The following is a 19949-nucleotide window of genomic DNA, read 5'->3' on the forward strand; positions in this document are numbered from 1 at the left end:
ATGCATTCTTAATGAGAGATTTAAGTAAATAAAAAAATAATTACAAATAAAGCTTAAATTATATATCATTTGGGAATTCTAAATTATATATAATAAAAAATACATAAACAGAAGACAATTTAAAAATAAAAATCAATAATATATAATATAAATAATCTTTTTGCTGTTGCATAATTCATAGAATTTTTGATTTTGGAAGGATAATTCGAATAATATAACTGTTGTTAGACTGATTAAATTCAAGCTACTTATAAATATAATTATCTTCAACTGTAATAATTGGTATTCTAATAGATAAAAGCAAGTTTAGGTTTTTTAATTTTTATGAATCTGTAGTAGATGAAATCTTAAAAGCTAATAAAAATACAATAATTATAATCAAATATATACGATTGTTATATAAATCAAATTTATAATATAATATTAATAACTTTAAATTTGAGGATTAAAATACAATAATTTATATATATATATTATATAACATATTTAGAAATTATGATTAAAATTCTATATCTAATATCTTAAATATATTATTAATATATTATATATACATTTTTTAATTTGAATATATTTTTATTTTTTAAACTAAAAAATTTGATTATTTTTTTATATTTAAAAAAAGAAAGTTAATAAAAAAAAATGTTAGTGTTTTTTTGTTAATAATAAAATTGTATTTGGCATAACTTAATTTAATCTAGCAAGACCAAAGTATATGGTTAGAAATAAAGGATTAATGAGAGATGCTTCATGGGTAAAGAATAAGAGAAGTGTTGGTTGACTTTTACTAAAGTTCTTTCCTTATAGTATAGTGATACTATAGTAAGCCGGAAATATTAGGATTAAGATTTTCCTCGTCTATAAATAAAAGTAGTGGTTATGGATAATAACCGAAGGTTTCTGAGCTAGAACAAAGGATATTCTAGAATTATTCATATTTACAAATTTGGAAAAAAAAAAATTATAAAATATTTATTTTATATAATTTTTATATTCTGTTGTTAGGAATATGAAAGAAAAAAAAATTATATATTTATAAATAATTGAGATATTTTTATAGAAACATTAAATAATAAATTCTTAAATACATAAATTAATACATATATGATTCATAAATTCATATAATGAAAAAATCAAAAATATAAATACTTATAAATATATATATATATATATACATATATTTATAAAATATATTATTATTATATATATTTTAAATTATTTAATATATATTATTTTAATATTATTTTATATTATTTTTATATATAAATAAATATATTCTTTTATTTTTTCATATTTTATTTATTTTTAATTTTATTTTTTATTATTAGTATTTTTTTAGTAAATTTTATTTATTTCCCTTACCATATATAAATATGTTAATTATTTATTTATATATTACAAATATTTTTTTTTTCATTTAATTTTTACATATTATTTATATAAAAGTTTACTTATAAAATATTATATAATTCTTATTATTTTATAATATTACGAGTAAAAAACAAAAATATTTTTTGTTTGTTTACTTTTTTAATATTTATAATAATATTTAATTTCTTATTTTTATTTTATTTAATACTAATTTTATATAATTTTTTTTTTTTCTTTATTTATAACTATATTAAAAATTAAAGTTACTTTAATAAAAATAATAATAATAATAATAATAATAATAATAATAATAATAATAATAATATTCATAATATTAAAAACACAATATTTTTAAAACACATTTGTTGTAATAAAAGTTTAAAATTTAAATTTAATCACTAAAATAAAATTTAAACAATAAATTAAATACTGTAATTCTGTAGAATATTTAAATTTAATCAATTATAGCACTGAAAATCCAAAGCATTATTATTAATCTCTAAATAGAATTTAAAATTTAAGGTATTAACAAAATATAATACATTAAACAGACTGAAATATATATATAAAATAACGAACCAATATATAATTAACTGAATAATAAGAAATAATAAAATTATACTTCTAATTATTTTAATAGTCCTATAAATTAAATTAAAATATAATAATTAAAGAATGTTCAAATATAAATTATTGTAGATAATGTTAATATTTAAAATTTTTTACAAAATAAAGCATACACAGATGATCTATTAAAACAAAAAATAGTTAAACCTTCGAAATTATTTCAAAAATAATACAGAAATTAATAACAAATAAAAAAGTATAACTTAAAATGTAATAGAAATAATATTAAACATATTAAATAATGCCAATAAACACATAAAAAAATTTTAAAGATAGGCAAATATATATTGTAAAAAATATAATTATCTTTAATTATAAGAATACAGACCTATAACTATTCTCCTATTTTTTGTAAAAATAATATAAAAATCTATACTTACTCACATAAAATAATTAGTTTAACAATAAAGTATATACAAAATTAAAACTAATTAAACATGATATATGCAAAAAAAAAAAATTAAATGCTTAGACTAATGATATAGGCAAAAAATCAACTTAATGAAAAATAAAACCACCCAGTTTTAATTTTCTTTGATTTCAATTTTTCATTAAATCTTCATTTTACTCCCCTAACTGATATCTAATGTTTAATATATTACTTAAAAAATAAGAATATCTCGAATATCTAATAAATATAAATTAATGGCTATACAAAATAATAACTGTTAATAATTTTGAAATAAAAAAAGGATGTTTATAATGCTCAATATTATCCCCAATTTTATTTATATATCTATTATAGTAAACATTAATATTGAGTATTTAGATCTCTTCTTTAATGAATATCTTGTAGCTTTATTTGATAATACAATCCCTAACACATTAAATAAATAAATATTGTAAAACGTTAATAACATATTTTACTAAATATCGATTATCTTTAAATTATAAAAAATGCGAAGGATGTTACCTATATATAAAAAAAAATATTATTGGAATAAGAACTTCAAATATTTTAATTTTAATAAATTAACTAATTCAAATACCTTAACATATGAATTTTCAAAACCTTCATTTAATCCTAATTTACTATGCAATTACTTTGCTGATTGATTTAGATAAAAGAATATTTTTCAAATAAGAATTAGAAAATCTATATTAAATAAACCTGATTCAAAAAAATTTTGGAATTAGAAACATATAAATTGCGAATTAATAATGAAAGACCTAGAAATTAAATAATTAGAATAAATTTACAGTTAAATATTCAAAACATATAATCAATTAACATAATATAGATGAAGAATTACAAACTTTAAAATAGCAACTTAAGATTAATCTAATTATAAAAAAATGGGAACAAAAATATAATCTATTTACAAGTAACAAAAATTTATATAAGTAAACAAAAAAATTTAAAAATACGATTAAATATATGGACCTAAAAGACTATATCCTTTTATTTTAAATATAAAATAAATAACAAACAATTTAAACCAAATAATTTTAAAAATATATACTGTAAAAGGTCTTATTCTAAAACATATAATAGAAAATTTTAAAGACAAAGAAGTAGAAATTATAAAAATAATAAATACAATAAAAAGGAAATATTGGTTTTTTTTAAAAAAAATCTCTAATGATGAAATTAATAAATTATAACAAATATTAAAAATACTGATATTATAATATAATGAAAAAAATAAAAATAAACAAAAATTTATTGAAATGAAAGATAAAATTTACATTATTTCCTGTAGATGAAAATAATGCGAATATAAAATACATATTTTATATTTAGTATGTTAAAAAAAAAATCATTATTAAAAAATATATTTTTTATAAATGATGTATTTTTCAAATATTTTTTTATAAAAAATATTTTGTTTTAAACAATAGAAAGTAAAATTTTAGAAATCAAACTTTTTATAAACTTTCCCATTATTATCCAACTTTTTTAATAGTGAATCTAGTAAATTAAATACATAGATTATTCTGAATGTCATTCAAGATTCAAGTAATATAAATTTATTACTTAAGTTCTTAAGTAATTTCAGAATATTACTTATGAAGACCATTTATTTGATTTATTTTTAAACTCAAAATCATTTTAAATATTTAATTTTTTTTAATATAATAATTAATATTTTTATAATGTTGGTAAAATATTCATAATAGTTTGAGGTTTTTAAAATCCAGATTTTTATAATATACTTAAATCTTTGTACCGATAAATATTTCTTGGTACATTTAGGGTTCACTTTGATTTCAATGTTCAATTTTTTTTTTGAATTTGTTATTTTCTTTATCTTTTAGTAAATTTTTATTTAATTATTATATAAAAGAATTTAATTCTCTTTTTAATTTTTGATATTTTAGATTTCTCTTAATAATATGATATATTAATAAATTAAGAATTCATTTTTGAATCTTTTTTATAAAATTACTCACGAAAAATAGAATCAAACACAAAATATATTTATCTAATTGTTATAAAATATAATTCATTTATATTTCAATTATAATGATAGAAAAATATGTTTAATACCCAAAGATTAAAATATTTAGTCGTTACTTTAAATATTTTTATATATAGGAAGAGTTGCGATGCTATTATATTAAAATTATAAAAACTATATATAAGTTTATTATTTCAACAACTTTCTGATTTATTCATGTGTCAAAAACTTTTTCACTCTTTTTTTTTAGGTTGATTAAGATTTTTTTTTTTAAAAAAAAAAAACATAATAATTTAAAATTATTATATAATTGAAATTAATATTAAAGAATAAATATAATATTTAATAAGGAGATGTGTATACAATAGGGAGGGGTTATTTCGAATTTTTATAATACTTTTTTAATAAATTTATATTTATAAGTTATTGAAAAAAGAACATAAATATTTATTTGACTTTTAAATTTAGTAGTATTAAGGAAATTTGCTTAAATTAAATGCTATTTGTTTGAAGAAACATTTTTTTTTTACAATTAAAGTTTTTAAAAATTTAAAAACATACATTTATATTAAAAATCAATATTTATTTACTCATAATTATATAAAAAGATTAACATATGTAAGTATAAAAGATTCTGAAGGATCAGAGCAAACTACTGTACCTATTTTAATCTAAATACGATAATTAGGCTTATACTATATATTAAATAAAAAAGAAAACAATTATACAAAAACAAATGAGGAACAAAAAATAAAAAAATATAATAATTTTTTGTTTTCCCCCAAAATAGCTAATCACGAAAAATTCTAGAATTTCCTTTCTTTTAACTGAGAATCCTCCGGGCATTATAAATATCATTAGGTTTATTTAATGACGAGGATGCGCCTAATCCTCACGTAGCCATCCTACTATAGAAATTAAAGTATATTTACAAAAGAATATATATATTGTGATACTCTTATTTAGAATATTAATTAGCTTTATGAAAAAAGAATATCATTTTTTACATATTAGCTTAAAAAAAAGGAAAATATGTACAATTCGTATTCTCGTATTTTCGAAGGAAGTGCAAACATAACACTTTTATAGATAAATTTAATTCTAATTTTCCTAAATTTATTAACAAAAAATGGTTATACTTGCTTATCCCTAAAATTGAATGTAGAGTTTATGTACATTATACAAGGTTAAAATGGTACTACTACTCCAACTTAGAAATAAATGAAAAACCTATTAAATTTGGAAAATTTCAAGTACATTTCTACTATTAATTTTAACCTTTAGAACATTAATTTAAAAAACCTTAAAATAGATACAATATTATGTTATTTATTTAATGATTTCAGAGGATAATACTAGCTTTTTTACTCAAATCTCTGATATTTATGTTTTTTGGAAGATCTAATAATGCAATAAATGCCTAAGTTGATATTTTTTTTATCTTTTTTTAAAATAAATTTGTGTTTTATTTATTTTTTTAAATATAAATATATTTTTTGTTATATATAAATAATATATAGAACCGCCTTTTTTTTATTTTAAAATATTTTCAAAATTTTAATTTTTAATCTAATATATATTTAATTCGAAAACAATAAAATTAACTACAAATATATGATAAGCTATCTTAACAATTAAAATATTATCAACGAAAAAGAATTTAACTATAATGTAAATAAAATTATTATTAAAGTTTGTGAATAAGAAGATTCAAAAAGTATAAACACAAATGAACTTCTTGAGTTATTTGAATATTTGATAAGTAATGTATAATAAAAGAAATATTAATAATTAAATATTTGCATATTAATATTAAAAATCTATATAATTTTGCACCATAATATATAAATAAAATCTTAATAAAAGAATGATTTTTTTTCTTTAATATAAATAAATCTAATTAAAGATGGTGATTTGTATTTTTATGAATTATTACAAGATATATGTTCTAAAACATCTTTTTTTGAATAATTGGAAAATGATTGTAAATTAATATTTATTTAATGTTTGCTTTAATGCAAATAAAATTTATAAATTGCTAAAATTATATCCAATATTATTTGTGATTTGCTTTTTAAAAATTAAAATGAAATATAAAGTTTAATAAGGTAATTATTTACAGAAAAGTGTTTATTAATTAAACTTATTGCTGAAAAAATAACTTAAAATAAATAATTTTATGAAAAAATAGTTAATATATCTTTATAATTACTAGAATAATACCATTATTTAATTAAAGAAGATAACATTTTATATTTTTTACTTTAATTATTAAAAAACTCTACATTTTTTATATAATAAGTTATGAATGTTATTAATAAAAAATAAAAAGAAAAAAGAGTAAATTATTTTAATATAAAAATATATTTTTAATTAAAATAAGTTTGTTTTTTTAGCAAAATTGTTATCGTCTAAAAAGTTATAATTAAAAAATGAAGAAATTAAATAAACACTATTAAATTACTTTTTGGTTTATTTTAAATAATCGAAAAAATTAAAGCATTTTAAAAAAATTTTATTTTATTCATTAAAATATATTCGAATAAATTAAAATAATTAAAATTTAACTAAGAAAAATATTTAAAATATATAAAATCAATAAAAAGATCCAATAATTTAATTAGAATCAGAATTAATTTAATTAGTTTTTGTAAATTAAAACATAGATTATGAATTAAAAAAATTACATTAGAATAGATTTTAGTAAAATATTTAATAATATATAATAATTTTCTTTTTTTTATAAAAAGGAAAAATATAAGAAAATTAAGCCTTTTTTTCTTTAATATTTCATTAATAATTATTAAAATTTTTATTTTCAAATGAACTTAAAACCATAAAAATGTACCCTATAATTATATTCTGTAAAGGAATAATATCATAAATTTATAATATTATTTTTAATGATATTTACAATGAATAAAATAACTTAAATTTATGGGAAAATAATTAAAATTTTACTTTTTATACATAATAAAAAAGAGAAATAGCCTCATTTTATAATGAATAAATACATTTACTTCTTTTTTATCAAATAAATAATTTACAAAAAGCCGAAATTTTTGATTTTTCAGATTTTTTATTATAAATAATGATTAAAAATGAAGAGAATAAATATAATTTATACTTTTTGTTAGGCTTTATATTAAATTTGTATTATTAATTTACATATGAAAACTATTTTGGATAAAAAGGGTTACATATAGATGAATTTCTATTTAATTTACTGAATGAAAATTACGCAAAAGTGTACAAAGATTAAAGTAAATCATATTTAATGCATATTGGAGTAAAGAAAATGTTAAAAATAATACTAAAATGTGTATATATATTCGAAAGAATATTAAATAATGGAGAAATAGAGGAAAAATATATTAAAAAAATTGAAAAATATGCAAAGAACAATCCTTTTTAAGTTAAATAATTTTTTGAGGAATTATAAAAAAATTAAATTGAAATTTAAAAATTATTTTTAGAAAAAAAAAGCACTTCTTAATAAATGCAAAAAGTTAAAATTTTTCAATTTATTTCAAAATTAAGTCCTCATATTGCTTCTGGAAATTCTTTTTTGAATATAATAATGAAAAGTTTTTTTTCTTAAGAAATTTTATGTGAATTATTTGATATTTCCATAAACAAAAATAGTTTAATTTAAAATAATGAAAGAAATTATTATTTAGAATCAGTTCTTCATTTTTTTAATTTGCTTTTGGATTTTTAATCATAATATATTCAATAACTATTTATTCCCCATTTTTATTAAAAACTTTTTACTTTTTTTCTTGTTAATACAGATTATTTTTTTACATAAAATGGTTAAATTCCTTAAAAGTTTATTCTTTTAATAATCAAAAAATTATGCAAGAAATTTGTTTTAATGTTCTCTAATGAAAATAAAGAGTCTCTTTTGGAAATTTTAGAAAATAAATATTTAATGAATTCTTAAAATTCACTACAAAATACAAAAAATATTCTTTATATAATATATTATTTAAATAACTAAAAATTCATAAAAAATTACTAAGAAAATGCAATTAAAAACTTATATGAAAAAAAAACAGTATTATATTATTTATATTATTGAAAAATAATCAATAATAATTATTAAATAATAATTCTAGTTTAATATTTAATTCTGTTTTTGCAGTTTTAAAAGCCCATATTTCTCAGCCTATCTTATGGGGAAATTATATTTTAATAAGTGAATAAAATGTTTATAATATAATATTGTTTAAAACATTATTTAAATTAATAGATACTTAAAAGGAAAATAGCATTTATAATTATATAAAATTACTAATAACTTTAATAATTTCTCCAAAAGAATATTCTCCTACTTCTAAAAGAGCGGATGAAATATTTCTATGCTTTAAATCTTTAGAATTATTAAATAATATTTCCACAAAAGTTAACTGTGAATAATTCTTGCCCTTAACATTAGTTTATTTTTCATATATAGCCCATTTAAATGATTTAGAAATAAGAAGATTTTTTTTTATTTTATGATTAAATAATGTAGAAAGATTAGTAGAATATTTACTTGTATTTTCTATTTTTATTTATATGAAAAAGTTGATGTAGATGAAAATATGATTTTATTTTCTAAAATTTTTCTAAAAAAGATATTCTAATAAGAAAATATTTAATTAACACTTCCTTATTTCTTTTTCATTCTATTATTTAATCCTTTTTATTAAAACTTTAATAATATCTGTAAAATTTTAATTGTTTTTACTAAAAATATTGTTAATGATAAAAATTTTAAATTATTTTATTTATATGTTCATCATTTAAAAACTAAAACTTAACCTAAAATACTAGTTTTTCCATTATAAGAGTTTTAATTTAATTTTATTAAATAAAACCTAAACTAAATTTCAAATAAAATTATGGAAAATTAAGATTTATAAAAAAGGATTAATTACGATTTTACACAAGAAGATTCTTTAGAATAAAAATTTTAACTTATTTGTGATATTTTTATGTTTTTAATATCATAAAAATATAAAGATTTTGGATAAATTGATAATTTTATATTTGAATTTCCTAATTCTTAATTTTTTATTCCAAAATAACTTGAAGTATAAGAAGTATTTAAATAAAAAAATTTACCACAGAAAAAAAATTTAATAAAAAGGGAAAAAAATGAAATAAATTTAAAATAAATTATATAATTAAATAACTTATAATATATTTTATTAATTAATAATTTACTTCTATTAATAAAAATATTATAATATATAATTTTATATAATAATAAAAAAATAAAAAATATAAATGTTTAAAATAATTATTTTTATTTTCTTAATTATTAATATAATACTTAATAAGAAAATTTCTAGTTAAAATAAAAAATTCTTGCATAAAAAGTAGTTTTTAAATTATAAAAAATGGTTTATAAAAGGAAGATATAGTACAAACGAAAACACTTGTATTGAAAGATGCTTATAATAAGGTGGAATGAATTGTGGAGGAAATTTATATTTAGCATGCTGTAAATCTCAAGAAAATTGTATTACTTATACTGCTATAGGAATTTCTAGCTGTCAATAAATTTTAGAAAATTTTAGATGTTGATATAATTATTTTATTTAATAAATTTATTTAAAATAATTACAATCTATAATAATAATATAGATTATTTATGTTTATAAAATCAATATAAAATTATTACTAAATTAAATAAAACAAAAAGTTTTAACATATATATTAGAATTTTTATAAATATATATTTGTAGTTATAATAATTATATAATTAGTGAATAATTTTTTTTTCTATAATAAATATTATTTAATTTCTTTTAACATATAAAAATAACATTATCATTTTAAAAAATACATTATCATTTTAAAAATTATATTATCATTTTTTAAAAAAAAATAATTGAAATTTAAAATATTAAAAAAAATTATAATATAATAAATAATAATTTATTTATAAATTTTGATTATAATTTTAAAAATTAGATGTACATGTTTTTTTAATTAAACTGATTTATAAAAATAAATATATTTATTATATTTCAAAAGTTTTTTTTTTTATCTTTTTATATAATTTTAAATAATAGTATTTATTTAATTTAATACAATCTAGTAAATTTAATTAAAATCTTAAAATTATTAAAAAAACAATAGAATAAATAAATTTATCAAAAATTATATAGATTTTAATTATAAATTACTATATTATATAACCAAAAGTCTTTTTTATATAAATTATATCGGATTCTTTAGTTTATTTATATATTAATTTATTAAATTTTTTTTTAAACTTGCAGTAATTTTTTATTTTTATAAAGTATTCTTTTATAAAAATAAAAAAATTAATTGTTTTTTTTATTTATTATATTATCAAAAATATATAATTTATAAAATATTAAAATATAAACAATAAATATATTCATTTTGAATTTTTATTATTTAGCTAATTTCTAATAAGGCAAAAAAGATTTTACTATTATTTATTAATTTCTTAAATTTTTAAATCTTAATCTTTTCATATTTAATTTTTTAATTTTATATTTATAAACCAAATTATTTTTTATAATATATTTAATTTTGTATAATCTTTAAATTACAATTTCATTTTTATTTTATTAATTTTAAAAAATATAATAGTAAAATAATACTATTATTTTGCTTTTATATTAATTTCAAATAAAAATTTTTATTATTAACAAAACACATATAGATAAATTTACTTGTAATTATTTTTCTTGTTAATAAAAACTTTATTATATTTATATTTAATTTTTATAATATTTAAAAATCTTTTGTAAATAAGATTTTAAAATAATTAAACATTTTTTATTTAATAAAAAATAAAAAAATATAATAAAAAAAAAAATATTAATAATTATTTTAAATTATATAATAATTTTTTAATATAAACTTAAGAAATTAAAATTTTTTAGAAAAAATATGTTAAAAAAATAATTATGATCAAAGTTATTTAAAAATTCATAATTAAAAAAAAAAATATTAATATATTTATATATATATATATATATATATATAAATATTATATTTTTTTTTATTATTATTTCCAAATTTTTAATTGATTTTTTAAATTTATTACATTATTAAATTTATACTTATTTAATATTTTCTACTTTTATATAATTTTAAAATTATAATTTGTTTTCTATAATTATTTAAATAAATATTTATTCATTAAATATTTATTGAATATTTTTTTTTTATTTTCTTTATTATTTATTTATTATTTTCTAATATATATTTTTATTTAATAAGTAATTTAGAGTTTTAATATTTTTTATGTAACAAATTTTTATTGTTTTTTTAAAATATTTTAAATTGAATTAAAATGATAATAATTTTAATCAAAAATAGTATAAATATACTACTATTTTATATTAAAAATTAGAGTTGATATTATTTTAATATTTTAATTTAAAATGTTTTAGTAAATTTTTTTATTATTAATTTTATAAAAATTTAACAAATTTTTTAATTAAATATTTATATTATAAATAATTATGTAATAGATAATTAATAAATATTTTTAATATTGTTAAATAAATTTTAAGAATTCTTTAATTATAAATATTATTTTAAAGTATTTTCTTACATATATTTAACTTATTAAACTTATTTATAAGTATAAACATTTGTAATAAATAAATAAAAAAAATATTTTTTGATTTGCATAATTTAATTAATTAATTATAAATGTTAAGAGATTTGGTTTAATATTAAAATTACACGTTTAGATTTTTAGACATATAAATTAAAAAAAATAAAAATAAAGAAAAAAAAAAAAAATTAATATAACAAATAAAAATATAGATATTGTTTAAAAGACAAAAAAATATATAATCATAATATAAAAATTATCCAGAATATGCAAAAAACATTTATCATAATACTTTTAATATTTATATAATTAACATTCGCAGCATACAGAAAATATTATTAAATTTTAGGAGTAAATCCAAATGCTAGTGATTAAGAAATAAAAAAAGCCTATAGAAGATTATCGGTATAATATCATCCTGATAAAAATAAAGACGCAGGAGCCACTGAAAAATATTAATAAATAAATACAGGTATAAAATTATTTAATTATATCACAAAATATTATTTTAAAAAATATTAAAATAATTTAAAGCATATGAAGTTTTGAAAGACAAAGATTTAAGAAGAGCATATGATTAAGAAGGAGAAGAAGGAGTGAAAAGATATTAAGCTCAAAAATAGTAAGGTAATAGTCCTGACATGGACTTTTTCGGAGGGATATTTGGAAACTTTTTTGGGTAAATTAAATATATATATATATATATATATATATATATATATATATATATATATATATATATATAAAAGTGGAGGAAATAAAAGAAATGTCGAAAAAAGAGGCCCTGAATTAAAAATAAAACTCTATACAAGTTTAGAAGATATTTATAGTGGAAACGAAGTTCCTTTTTTTATTACAAAATAAGTTTTATGCCCACATTGTAGAGGTACAGGTGCAAATGACCCAGATGATGTTAAAACTTGCCCTGCTTGTAATGGAGGCGGATATATTATTAGAAAATAATAAATAGCACCTGGTTATTATTAGCAATTTTAAGCTTAATGTGATAGATGTAGTGGAAAAGGAAAGATTTTAAGGTCTAAATGCTAAGTTTGTTAAGGATAAAAAGTATATTTATTTTTATATGAATTCTATATTAAATAATAATAAAAAGACTATGCAAGGATATGACGAAATGTCAGTTTTTATTGAAAGAGGGATTGAAGATGGATAAACGATAGTATTTTATTTTTTATAAATAATAAAATAATTATTTATTTTTATATTAGAAATTCGAAGGAGGAGGTGATGATTATGTTGATATGAGTTCTTCTGATATAATTTTTGAAATAAAAGAATTGGCTCACCCTGTTTTTGAAAGAAAAAAAAATAATTTACATGTTTCAGTAGAATTAACATTAAGAGAAGCTATTTTTGGATTCAAAAAAAAAATTAAACATTTAGATAATCATTTTGTGAAAATTAATAAAGTTGGAGTTACTTAACCTGGAGAAATATAAAAAATAGTAGGCGAGGGTATGCCATTACATTAATAATCTTAAACTTATGGAGATTTGTATATATAATATAAAGTAAGATTAGAAAAATCATATACTTCATAATAATTAAAAAGTAATTAATATATATAAATTAAATTAAAAAGTTTTTACTATATTTTTTAATTTTTAAGAATTGGAAGAATTTTTTTCGTTAAAATGATAATATGGATATGAAAAAGATATAAAAAATAAAATATTTATTTAAATATAAAATTAATGTTTTTATATTTAACTTAATTATACAATATTCATTAGAAATTAATTATAAACATTTATCATATAATATAAGCTCTTTTTTTTAAAAAAAAAAAAAAACCAAATTTTCAAGTTTATGTAAAAATTAAATTTAACTTCTTATAAATTATAAAAATATTAATCTAATTTTATTAAATTATTAGAAAATAAAATTTATGTTTAAATTCTAATGCATTTTTTATTTTTTTATAAATATTAAATTTAATAAGTCAGTAAAATATTATAAATTTATATTATTTAAAATAAAATTTGTGTTTAAATTATTAAATTTTAAAATCCATTAAACACATTTAATTAAAATATAAAATAAGTGTATAAAAAGAAAAAAATTGAAATAAAATTTAATTAAATTTAAAATTTAAAAACACAATAATGAATTATTTTAAAAAGAAATACATTTTTTAAATTGTATATTTTTAATTCAAAATCTTTCACCTCTGATTCTTCTAGCCAATTATAAATCCTTAGTCATAATTGTAACTCTTCTTGCATGAATAGCACATAAATTGGTATCTTCAAATAATCCAACTAAGTAGGCTTCAGAAGCTTCTTATAAAGCAAGAATAGCTGAAGATTAGAATCTAAGTTCAGCCTTGAATTCATGGGCAATATCTCTGACTAATCTTTAGAAAGGAAGCTTTCTAATTAATAAATCAGTTGATTTTTAATATTTTCTGATTTCTCTAAGAGCAACTGTTCCGGGTCTGAATCTATGGGGTTTCTTGATTCCTCCTGTAGCAGGTGCTGATTTTCTAGCAGCTTTGGAAGCAAGTTATTTTCTAGGAGCTTTAGCACCAGTAGATTTTCTAGCAGTTTATTTAGTTCTAGCCATTTTTTTTTTTATAATTGTTTTCTTTTTTTATTTATTTTTTATTTATTTATTATTATATATTAATTATTTTTTTATTTATGTGATAAATACTGTTTAAATTAAGAAACAAAAGATAAATTAAAAGAAAGATTTAAAGTAATATTATTTAAAAAAAATATAAATTTTAAATATTAATAATGTAATTATTTTAAAATAACAAAGATAGTAATATTTTATTTCTTTATTTTTTTTTAGATTGGATTAATAAAAATAATTATTTTGTACAAAAATTCCATAATAATTAAATTATCCAATCATATTCGAAATCTATCATTAAACAGATAATTCAAAATTTTAAACATAAAAAAAATAAAAAATCTAATAAATAAATAAAAAATTAAAATTAAAAAAAACTAAAAAAAAAAAATCAAATAAAAAATGGCCGTAGGAAAAGGTGGAAAAGGAGGAAAAGGTATGGGTAAAGTTGGTGCTAAAAGACACTCCAGAAAATCTAATAAAGCATCAATTGAAGGAATTACTAAACCCGCTATCAGAAGATTAGCAAGAAGAGGAGGAGTAAAAAGAATTTCTTCTTTCATTTATGATGATTCAAGATAAGTATTAAAATCCTTCTTAGAAAATGTAGTTAGAGATGCTGTTACATATACTGAACATGCAAGAAGAAAAACTGTTACTGCTATGGATGTAGTATATGCTCTCAAGAGACAAGGAAGAACTCTTTACGGATTTGGTGGTTGAAAAGTTTAACAAAGAAATTTAATTTTATAATTTCATATAAATTTATTAAGTTTTTATTTGTAAAAAAAATTTAAAATGATATTCATATTAATTAATGTGTTTATTTCTTGTTTAAATTCTATTTTTAAATTACAGTTTTATTATTTAATTAATTATACTTTAATTAAATTAAAACTATATTTTTATATACTTAAAGGTTAATATAAACTAAAAAAATAAATTGTATTGAAAATTTTATTGACTTTTTATTAATTATTTTTTAATTCTAAAAAAATAAAATAATTATAATGCATTTTTAATTGAATTATATGTTTTAATCGATTAATTTTTTATCATATTGCTTTGAAATATATATATTCTAACATTTATTTTAATATAAATAATTATAAATATTGTTGCTTTAAATTAATTTTATACTAAAATATAAAATTTATGATTTTTTCCATTTTGATATAGAAATAAAAATACAATTTATATATATTTTTTTCTTTTCTACATCCAATTTTGAAAATTGGGATTAAATTTCATATTTTAATTGTTTTTTAAAAACAAAATAAAAAATTTAATACGTAAATTTAAAAATTTAAAATCATTTATCATTAAATAAATTCCTTTGAAATTCTAATATTTAAATATATTATCTTTTTTAAAAAAATTGGAATAATGTCTTAACTGGTTTTAAAATATAACTTAAATTCACATATACTAATATCTCTATATATTTAGATTTGAATATGACATTTTTTTAAAAAAATATAGGGTGTAGATATATATTAATTAATGATAACAATAATGTTTCATAAAATAATTAATAGGATTTTTCTTTTCATAAAAAAAAAAATATGGATATTTATATATATATTTTTTAAAATAAAAAAAAGCTTAAAAATATTCAATATTTTTATTCTGAATATGATTTTTTTAACTAATACTTTATTTTTTTAATAATTTTTATATTTAAAATTTTTTATTATATAAAGGCCTAAAAGTCGAATTATTATTAAAAAAACGACTCTTCCGAAAAAAATAAAAACTTTTTTTCTTAAAAAATCAGTATCAGTATGAATATTTAATTTTAAATATTAGATTATTTCATTTTCATATTAAAATATATAAAAATATAAAAGTAAAAAATGCATATTATTAAATTTTAATTAAAAATTATCAATATTTATTATAAAACTTAAGTATTAATAATTTTTTCTTAAAGTTCAATAATTATAAAAAAAGGCAAAAATAAATGGATTAAAGACTCTTTTTTTTCGTTTATTGAGTTTATAATTAAAATATTACTAAAAAAAAAATTAAAAAATTAATATAATTTAAATTATAATTTTAATAAGTTATATATAAAAAAAGATTCTAATTTATGTATACACGATTTTAATTATAATAAAAACTTATTTTATCTAAAAATACAAATATATTTTATCTTTTTATTTATAAACAAAAAATATAACAAAAATAAAAAATATGATAAAATTAACATTATTAATATTAGTTGTATTATAAGTCTCATATACTTTAGATATGAACATGAATCACGGTGAACCATATTGTTTTTATAGAAAACTAAATGCAGAAGAAGAACTATTAATTACATATGAAGTAAGTGGTAGAAATCCTGATTAAGTTTCATTTAAGGTAAAATTAATAATTAATTTGAGATATATAAATTTTTTTATTGAATTTATAATAAGTTATACGATGAAGAAAACAAATATTCACCATTTCATTAATAAGCTAGAATGAGAAACGGTTAATATCTTTTAAAATGTCAAAAATCATAAGAATATATACTTTGTTTCTAATCTTTGGATAATTAAGGAAAAGTATTATAATTTGAAATGGATTTAATTAATAATAAGCATAATAATTATATAAATGATAGTAATAAAAATAAGAATTAAATAGATAAAATAAAATATACAAATACTAAAAAATAAAAATAAAAATAAATAAACTTATTAAAAAATATATTTAATATTATTATTAATATAATTATTATTATTATTATTATTATTATTATTATTATTATTATTTATTTTGATTATTATTATTATTTTCTTAATTTATTTATTATATAATATATATATATATATATATATATATATATATATTTATATATATATATTAATATTATTTTTATATTTTTTTATATATTTATATATATATATATTTAGAATCATTCAGATAAACATATGATATGACTATTAAATGTTATGAAAATATGCATAATATTTATAGTAGACTTAGACATTCTTTAAAAAGACATGAAGTTTAATAAAATTGTACTTTAATTATTTATTACATATTATAAATTCTTTTCTTTTTATTAAATAATATCAATAGATATTGTATCAACTGAAAACAAAGTTAAGTGGTGTAATATTGTAAAAATGTTATTTATGATAATTATTACAGGCATTTAAATTTTAATCTTAACTGGAATGTTTAAAGATTACAATTCTTTTAGCGTTTGAAAAATAAAATTTATAAATATTTAATATAAAAAAATACATATATTTAATAAAATTAAAAAATTCATTAATTTAAAAAAATAATATATTATTTTATTCTAATTAATATATATAAATTAATATTGATATTTTAAAATATTATTAAGACTGTTTATTATTTTATATATAATCATATTTTTAATTTATATTTAATATTTGTTTATTATCATAATATTAAATTTTCTAAGCTTTTATAATATTTATTAATAATAAGTTGATATTTGTTACAAATATTTCAACTATTTTTATATATAAATATTTTTATATTTTTTATTTTATAAAATATAAATTAATTATGATTTTTATATATAAAATTATTTCTCTATAAGTATACAACAAAATTTATATTTAATTTTTACTTTAAATAAATTAAAATTAATAATATAATTTATTGAAATCAATTCTTTATAAATATTAAATTTTTAGGATTGTTTTATTAAGCTAATTTTAATTTCTGAATAAAAAACTTACAAAAATTTATATATATATATAAAATAATAATAATTAGAATCAGTTTTTTTATATTAAATATCAAAATAATTATTATAGAAGTATAAATATTCTAATTTTTTGTTATAAAAATAATATGATTAAAAGATTTTATCAAATTTATTAAAATATTTAATGTTAATTTTAAATAATAAATTACTAAAATTAAAGTTTTTAATTTATAAATATATTAAATATATATGTATTTTATGAAATTTTAAAAATATCATTAATTTTATAATTAATTATATAATTTATAATAAAAATACTTTCAATTTTATATTAATTTTATTTTTTATATTATTTTACTATAAATTAAATAGTATATAAATATATATTTTTTGTTTATTTTTAAATTATCTTCAATTTTTATAGATTTTGTTCTAATTATATAATATCATTTAAATTGAAACTAAGTAAATATAATAAATTAAAATTATAAAATCTTTTTTATAAATTTCAATATTATACATTTAAAATTACTTTTATAATAAAGATACTAATATTAGAATTTATATTTTTAATTTTTTTGTATAAAAATTATTTAATTTATTAATTGGTTTTAAATTTTTCAATCATTAAAAATTATTTATAAAATAAAAATAATTTATTTTTAGAAAATATTTAAATAGAAATTTTAAATTTTTTGATAAAAAAATTTGAATATTAAAAATAATTTAATTTTGTTTAAAAGTAAGAATTATATCAAATACCTAAATCTATATATTTTATATGTTCTAAAAGTTAATTTAAGCTTTTTATATTTAATTAAATATATATAAATATTACTAAAAAATATATTAATTAATTAATAAAACTATTTAATCTATATTTTATCTAAACTTATTTGGAAAACATTTTTAAAAATAAAATTAAAAAAAAAATAGTTTATTAATTTTATTTAAAGTATAAAATAAAATTTTAAATAAAACAATGTAAAAAGTTTAAGATATTGACGTTTTGTTCTAACTTAAAATTTGTAACTATTATTGTTAAATCAATTATTATTTTTAAATATATATAAGTAAGACAAAAAATAATAAGCAAGTTATTTACAAAACAAATTTTTTAGCTAAATTTTCATTTATTTTTGATAAAAAACTATTTTTTGACTTTTAAGTTTTTATAAATGATAAAAAGTTATAAAAAAATATTTTTAAAATAAATAAATAAATTCAAAATAAAGAAAATAAAGCAAAAAAAATTATTTTTAAAAGGTACTTTTAAATTTTGAAAAATATATTAAAAAATTAAATAATAAAAAAATTATTAAAAGGAAATGCTACCATCATAAAGTTCAAGTGAATTAGTAACTATATCAACACATTCAAAAGATCAAGAAGATAGAATATAAAAGCAAGACTAAAATATTTAGAAGATAATTTAATTAGGTTTAGAGGAAAAGATATTAAAAAGTCATATAAAATAAATAGATATTCCTGATGCATTAGTAAAAATATAAAGTAATATGTAAATATTAAGCTTAAAGTAATATGGAAATTTCGTGCGCGCAGTAAGCAATTTACTCAAAATAAGTTACGAAAATCTTTTTTAAGACCTAAGAGATTACCATATGCGTTTCAAAAACTAAATAATGCAACAACAAGAAAAAGAGCGAAAACC

At 14.8% G+C, this 19949-nt stretch overlaps 3 protein-coding genes across 3 annotated transcripts, besides 31 other annotated features; 2 read left to right on the forward strand and 1 right to left on the reverse strand. All coding sequences in view use genetic code 6, as the record gives it.

Annotated features, from left to right (window-relative positions):
- Positions 1–1062: 1062 nt before the first annotated feature.
- Positions 1063–1092: a microsatellite.
- Positions 1093–1136: 44 nt separating this feature from the next.
- Positions 1137–1191: a microsatellite.
- Positions 1148–1206: a microsatellite.
- Positions 1176–1262: a microsatellite.
- Positions 1187–1259: a microsatellite.
- Positions 1188–1261: a microsatellite.
- Positions 1263–1275: 13 nt separating the features above from the next.
- Positions 1276–1348: a microsatellite.
- Positions 1349–1637: 289 nt separating this feature from the next.
- Positions 1638–1693: a microsatellite.
- A 62-nt stretch (positions 1694–1755) lies between these two features.
- Positions 1756–1795: a microsatellite.
- Positions 1796–3797: 2002 nt separating this feature from the next.
- Positions 3798–3836: a microsatellite.
- A 215-nt stretch (positions 3837–4051) lies between these two features.
- Positions 4052–4094: a microsatellite.
- Positions 4095–9759: 5665 nt separating this feature from the next.
- Positions 9760–9799: a microsatellite.
- A 407-nt stretch (positions 9800–10206) lies between these two features.
- Positions 10207–10267: a microsatellite.
- A 944-nt stretch (positions 10268–11211) lies between these two features.
- Positions 11212–11253: a microsatellite.
- Positions 11242–11286: a microsatellite.
- Positions 11287–11381: 95 nt separating this feature from the next.
- Positions 11382–11424: a microsatellite.
- Positions 11425–11461: 37 nt separating this feature from the next.
- Positions 11462–11504: a microsatellite.
- An 81-nt stretch (positions 11505–11585) lies between these two features.
- Positions 11586–11644: a microsatellite.
- Positions 11587–11626: a microsatellite.
- Positions 11645–12149: 505 nt separating the features above from the next.
- Positions 12150–12203: a microsatellite.
- Positions 12204–12233: 30 nt separating this feature from the next.
- On the forward strand, positions 12234–13753 carry IMG5_169320 (hypothetical protein). The gene is made up of 6 exons (XM_004029923.1): positions 12234–12466; positions 12529–12673; positions 12744–13062; positions 13109–13174; positions 13224–13566; positions 13625–13753. Exons 1-6 carry the CDS (start codon positions 12262–12264, stop codon positions 13651–13653), a joined length of 1107 nt encoding a protein of 368 aa, XP_004029971.1. The 5' UTR covers positions 12234–12261; the 3' UTR covers positions 13654–13753.
- Positions 12683–12739: a microsatellite.
- A 69-nt stretch (positions 13754–13822) lies between the features above and the next one.
- Positions 13823–13904: a microsatellite.
- Positions 13905–14077: 173 nt separating this feature from the next.
- IMG5_169330 (hypothetical protein) lies at positions 14078–14624 on the reverse strand (the record flags this gene model as incomplete). Its single annotated transcript, XM_004029924.1, has 1 exon — positions 14078–14624. A coding segment is annotated over one exon (453 nt), but the record flags the coding sequence as incomplete, so codon positions are not given.
- Positions 14580–14632: a microsatellite.
- Positions 14604–14659: a microsatellite.
- Positions 14607–14659: a microsatellite.
- A 338-nt stretch (positions 14660–14997) lies between these two features.
- On the forward strand, positions 14998–17801 carry IMG5_169340 (hypothetical protein; the record flags this gene model as incomplete). Its single annotated transcript, XM_004029925.1, has 7 exons — positions 14998–15313; positions 15515–15540; positions 16299–16377; positions 16820–16962; positions 17019–17208; positions 17502–17609; positions 17671–17801. The coding sequence occupies 7 exons, from the start codon at positions 14998–15000 to the stop codon at positions 17799–17801; spliced, it is 993 nt and encodes a 330-aa protein (XP_004029973.1).
- Positions 17303–17382: a microsatellite.
- Positions 17399–17497: a microsatellite.
- A 15-nt stretch (positions 17802–17816) lies between the features above and the next one.
- Positions 17817–17894: a microsatellite.
- Positions 17830–17880: a microsatellite.
- Positions 17895–19096: 1202 nt separating the features above from the next.
- Positions 19097–19143: a microsatellite.
- Positions 19144–19484: 341 nt separating this feature from the next.
- Positions 19485–19530: a microsatellite.
- The last annotated feature ends 419 nt before the right edge of the window (positions 19531–19949 follow it).

This window comes from Ichthyophthirius multifiliis (assembly GCF_000220395.1).
Source record: "Ichthyophthirius multifiliis unplaced genomic scaffold scaff_1120509251251, whole genome shotgun sequence".
Taxonomy (NCBI): Eukaryota; Ciliophora; class Oligohymenophorea; order Hymenostomatida; genus Ichthyophthirius; species Ichthyophthirius multifiliis.